A 6000-nucleotide genomic window follows, 5' to 3' on the forward strand; every position below is an offset into this window, starting at 1 on the left:
AAGATTAAAGTCTTGCACTACTCTTGCATACAATGTCTACATTTTGAGGGGTTTCTTTTGGCAGAGAGTTTTGACGCATCACCAAAGAGTAGCAAATGATTCAATATATATTACTAATTTGCTATGAGGGCCTCATTATGTTAGTTGAAAGTTCAAACCCGTGTTTCAATCATGAACGTGTCAAAAAGAATTTTGGGTTGAGGGTATCCATCCTATAACCTGATGTAAATAGTTGAATCAAAATTTACAAAGGAAAAAGAGGAAAGGGAATGCAACTACAGAAAACAGTTTAAGCAGCAACTGAAGAAAATTAAACGCCACTAGTGCCTTTCAGTACAAGATAATTGGTAGGAAGTCTCTCTATTAATCTTGGTTTTTCAAAAAAGTCAATTCACAAGGTCAAATAAAATGGCTTGCATACAAGTTGAAGCAGCAACTGAAGAAAATAAAGCACAGGACAATAATCAAAACATTGAAACAAATAAAACCAAATCGTTTTACTGCACAAAGATACCTTTCCCCTCTACCACTAGTTCATGATCTGAACTAGCTGGCTTATCAGTTTCATCCAACTTCACTGAGAAAATCCACATTTTGCAATGACATACCGTTTTCTTAATAAGACAAAGAAAACAAATATCCCCGGAAGACTTTGACTGAAGTGTGCATTCATATCTCCAAAGTCTTCAGTTCACCTTCTTCCGATTTCAATCTTGATACAAGCAGGGCCGCAGAATAGTATAATGGCATTACAAATGAAGCACAGAGACCACAATATACCAAAAGAAAAGCCATGAGAACTTCAGCAGCTTATGATAAGGTATGCTCTGTAGCTTGCCTTATCCTGTATGTTCATTTGATTTCATCACCGAAATTTGCTTCTGCTTCTGCAGAAACCAATGCTCTTCTAAAATGGAAAGCCAGCTTTCAAAATCAAACCCAACCGGATATTCTAACCTCATGGACTTACCTTCCCATTGCCACCAATTCTTCCAGAGATCAAAAAGCAAATGCAAGCCCGTGTTTTTGGACCGGTATTTCATGCAATGCTGCTGGAAGTATCAGCAGAATAAACCTTACCAATTCCGGTATACAAGGTATGCTACATGAATTTTCATTCTCATCCTTCCCAAATCTAGAATACATTGACCTCAGCATAAATAAGCTATTCGGTGTCATCCCACCACAAATCAGTTCTCTCTCCAAACTCATGTATCTTGATCTCTCCAATAATCAGTTGTCCGGGAGAATCCCACAAGAAATTGGTTTCCTCATAAGCCTTCACACCCTACAGCTCAATAAAAATCAGTTGAATGGGTCAATTCCTCAAGAAATAGGTCAGCTTAAGTCTCTTCTTGTTCTTAGTCTCATAGAAAATCGCCTCACTGGTCCTCTTCCGTTGTCAATTGGTAATTTAAGCAAGTTAGAGGTTCTATACATTCGGGACAACCAAGTCTCCGGCTCCATTCCTCATGTGATAGGGAATCTCAAGAATCTGGTTGTGCTAAGAGTTGCCAGAAACAATTTGACTGGTCATTTGCCTCCGAATCTCTGTCAAGGTGGGCGTCTTACTAATTTCACTGCAAATAGCAATCGTCTGATAGGTCCAATCCCCAAAAACCTGAAAAACTGCAGAACATTATACAGAGTCCGCCTTGATAGAAACCAACTCACTGGAAACATATCTGAAGATTTTGGTGAATATCCAAACTTGGATTACATAAATCTAAGCGACAATAGATTTTACGGAGAACTTTCCCCGAAATGGGGCAGGTCTCTGAAGCTAACAAATCTTGAGATTGCAGGCAACAATGTTACTGGTACCATTCCACCTGAGATTGGAAACTTGACTCAGCTGCAGTTGCTTAATCTTTCTTCAAATAATTTGGTGGGAAACATCCCTGTGGAACTTGGAAGGCTCACCTCGTTAGGGAAGTTTATACTGAACAACAATCAACTCTCTGGTGGTATACCTCAAGAGCTTGGATCACTGACTGAACTTGAGTATCTTGACCTGTCCACAAATGAATTGAGCCAGTCAATTCCAAGTAGCCTAGGTAACTTTCTGAAGCTGCACCATATCAATGCCAGCAACAACAAGTTAAGCCAAAGAATTCCATTTCAATTCAGGAGTTTAACTCAGCTTTCCGTGCTAGATTTGAGTCACAATGGTCTTGATCGAGAGATACCAACAGCGCTTAGTAATTTGAAAAGTTTGGTGACACTAAATCTTTCCCACAATAATCTCTCTGGAGTTATTCCAAAGAGTTTTGATGAACTTCGTGGCTTGGATCACATCGACATATCATACAATCAATTCTGGGGTCCCATCCCAAACAATAAGGCATTTCATGAGGCTCCCATTGAAGCATTGAAGGGAAACAAGGGGTTGTGTGGAAATGTTACAGGTTTTCTGCCCTGCATTATTAATCCGGAAGATAAGAAGCACAGTTCGAAAACTGGTGTAAAAGTTGTGTGCTTACTCATCCTGCCTGTCCTGGCTGCAGTTATATTTGCTTGGTTCATGTTACTAAGGAAAAAGACATGTCAACAAACAAGGCAAAAAGACATGTACCTACAACAGTTTGAATTGCGTTTTGTATCACTTTTTGATGGCAGATTATTGTATGAAGAAATTGTAAAAGCAACTGAGAATTTTGATGCTGCTTATTGTATCGGGAAGGGAGGGTTTGGAAGCGTTTACAAAGCAAAGCTTCCATCAGAAGAAGTGGTAGCTGTAAAGAAACTCCACAGTCCATGTGACGGGGAAGGCAGCTTTCAAAAAGAGTTCTTAAGCGAGGTAAGGGCCTTGACGGAGATACGGCATCGAAACATTGTGAAGCTCTATGGTTTCTGTTCACATACCCGGAACTCTCTATTGGTTTATGAGTACCTTGAAATGGGTAGCTTGTTTTCAATCTTGTGCAATGAAGAAGAAGCTAAGAAATTGGATTGGAGTAAAAGGGTGAATATCATTAAAGGTGTAGCCCATGGCTTATCCTACATGCACAATGATGTGTCCCCGCCAATTGTTCATCGAGACATATCCAGCAAGAACATTTTGCTAGACGCCGACTATGAGGCTCACATCTCAGACTTTGGCACTGCTAAGCTTCTAGAGCATGACTCATCTAACTGGACTGCCGTTGCAGGCACAGTTGGATACATAGCACCAGGTAATGTATGCAACAGTACTGATTTCTTACTACTCAGGCCGACATCTTATGCTGTTAGGCTATCATCTCAATTACACTTTTAAATTAGAATACCTGTGACCAATGCTCTCTGATGAAATATTCTCCTAATTCTTCATAGACATAGTGCATGAACATGTCATATCTCTCTCTCTTTCTGTGTAAAAATGTTTTATATACTTCGATCTTAAGTTTACCCTTTTCTGGCAGAGCTGGCTTACACAATGAAAGTGACGGAGAAATGTGACGTGTATAGCTTCGGCGTGTTAGCACTTGAAGTGATTAAAGGGAAGTACCCTAGCAATCTAGTTGGGTTACCCTTATCACCTGCAACCAGGGAAGCCAAAATGTGGGGGGATATGTGGGACGATCGCCTTGAACCTCCCACGGGTAAAATTCTGGATGAAGTTGTCACTATTTTAACACTAGCAATCGCATGCTTACATGAAAACCCACAGTTTAGGCCTACCATGTATGAAGTTTCCAGATTATAACAATGCCAATCCACCATAGCTCAAATTTATGATTAATTACACAACTTAAATCTACATTGTATAAAACTCAACTTTGTATTCAATACCCACTCGCATTTTGTTCTATATTTATCTTAAACATCTTCTACAAGTATATAAAGATGCAATTCTGGTAAGTAGTGCTATCACAATTCCAATTACAAAGCATAACAACTTGCCAAGACTGAATCTTTATAAAGTTCTACCTACAATAGCTACTAGAAAGTAACAAATTTACATGAAAAACTATGATTGAATCTGAATTTGGGTATAAGGAGAAAGCTTACCGGTTCTGGTTTTAAAGGTTGGGTCTTTCATTCCGGCCTTCACGAATTCTGGTGCTCCGAATATCATGGCAGATTGATGAGTTGAGCAAATTACAACTTCTCCAAATAAAACCAAGTGGGAAGGGAATTGGAATGCTGAAAAAACTAACCACTTATTTCGTTGGCAGAAGTCATTTCACCAATTGAAAAAAAAAATGAGGCCAGAACACAACACAATACTATAGTACAGTCCAGCCCAGTCTATCTTAACTATGGTAAAATTACAAATTCAACAACACAACACATCAGTATTTGCATCAAGGCCAGAAATGACAATTTTGTTTAAGTATATTGGTATTGAGAGAGATTGATGAGAGAAGTGTATATCATTATAGAGAATAGGAGCCCTATATATAGGGATTACAAAGTGCATAATCTAAGAGTACAAGGATTCCTTATCTAACTTGGAGTAGGAAACCTCTCCTATTACAACTATAGAACTTATCCTAGTTTGACTAGGCACACTAAGTGTCAATATCCTTCAACACTCCCCCTTGTGCCGCTCAAACTTGGTGGTGACGCTTCATCCGTTGCCTCGTTAAAAACCTTGCTCAAGTGAAAAACCCTGTGGGATAAAAATGAACTCGAGGAGGAGAAAAGAGTGCAACACGTCCTTGATCCTTCGAGACTGAGTAACTCCCCCTGATGTCGAAATCTCCCCCTGATTGCTACAATCATAGGAGTTCGGATAACCTTCTTAATCCGATACTCTTCACATGTTTCTCGAAGGTGGATTTAGGTAACGACTTAGTGAATAAGTCCGCTACATTATCCTCTGATCGGATTTGATTCACTTCAATCTTTAGAAGTGATTGTTGTTGCTGATTATAAAAGAACTTAGGCGATATATGCTTGGTGTTGTCGCCCTTGATGAAACCTAACTTCATTTGTTCAATACAAGCTGCATTATCCTCATAAATGCATGTAGGTTCATCTGTGGTAGACTTCAAACCACAACTTCCTTGAATGTGTCGAATTACAGACCTTAGCCATACACATTCACGTACAGCTTCATGTAGAGCAATAATCTCTGCATGATTTGAGGAAGTAGCAACAAGGGTCTGTTTCGTAGACCTCCAAGATATCGCAGTGCTTCCCATGGTAAAGACATAACCTGTTTGGGAGCGACCTTTGTGAGGGTCAGAGAGGTACCCTGCATCAGCAAAACCCATCAAGACATCATTGTCATTTTGATGGAGGGAGATAGGAGGACGCCGGCCACCATGAGCGGCGGCGGCGCCGGCGGCGGCAACATGGCCGGCGGCCATTCCATGGACGGGGGCGTTTTGCCTTTTGGGGTCCGATCCCAACTTTCCGTCATTCCTTTTCTCTCTGTAGGGATAGAATAGGCTCATATCAATCGTACCTCTTAGGTATCGAAAGATGGTCTTTACACCAATCCAATGGCGGCGTGTTGGCGCAGAGCTGTGTCGAGCTAACAAGTTCACTGCGAATGAGATATCCGGTCTTGTGCATTGAGCTAAGTACAATAATGCGCCTATTGCACTCAAATAGGGCACTTCGGCCTCTAATGGTTCTTCGTCCTCATCCCTTGGACGAAACGGATCTTTTCCTGGCTCAAGACTACGGCCGATCATGGGAGTACTCGCAGGCTTTGCTTTATCTTCATTAAAGCGCCTTAGGACCTTCTGAGTATATGCAGACTGATGGATCAAAATCCCATCACTACGGTGCTCGAGTTCTAAACCGAGACAAAACCGTGTTTTCCCAAGATCTTTCATCTCAAATTCGGATTTCAAGTATTTAGCAGTTTCCTTCAACTCATCTAGAGTTCCAATTAGGTTCATGTCATCGACATAAACTGCTACGATTGCAAATCCGGAACTTGTTCTTTTAATGAACACGCATGGGCATATTTCATTGTTAATATATCCCTTCCCAATCAAGTAGTCACTTAGACGGTTATACCACATCCGTCCAGATTGTTTTAATCCATATAGTGAGCGT

General features: G+C 40.5%; 1 protein-coding gene across 3 annotated transcripts; it reads left to right on the forward strand.

The window, feature by feature from the left end:
- Positions 1 to 401: 401 nt before the first annotated feature.
- LOC133707237 (MDIS1-interacting receptor like kinase 2-like) lies at positions 402 to 3793 on the forward strand. 3 transcript variants are annotated; one of them, XM_062132791.1, is made up of 3 exons: positions 402 to 820; positions 997 to 3176; positions 3405 to 3793. In XM_062132791.1, the coding sequence occupies exons 1-3, from the start codon at positions 813 to 815 to the stop codon at positions 3686 to 3688; spliced, it is 2472 nt and encodes an 823-aa protein (XP_061988775.1). In that variant the 5' UTR covers positions 402 to 812; the 3' UTR covers positions 3689 to 3793. The 3 variants fall into 3 exon arrangements, with proteins under 3 accessions (XP_061988775.1, XP_061988776.1, XP_061988774.1); XM_062132792.1 differs by having other exon boundaries at positions 404 to 820; positions 894 to 3176; XM_062132790.1 differs by having other exon boundaries at positions 407 to 3176.
- Positions 3794 to 6000: the final 2207 nt, after the last annotated feature.

This window comes from Rosa rugosa, chromosome 4 (assembly GCF_958449725.1).
Source record: "Rosa rugosa chromosome 4, drRosRugo1.1, whole genome shotgun sequence".
Taxonomy (NCBI): Eukaryota; Viridiplantae; Streptophyta; class Magnoliopsida; order Rosales; family Rosaceae; genus Rosa; species Rosa rugosa.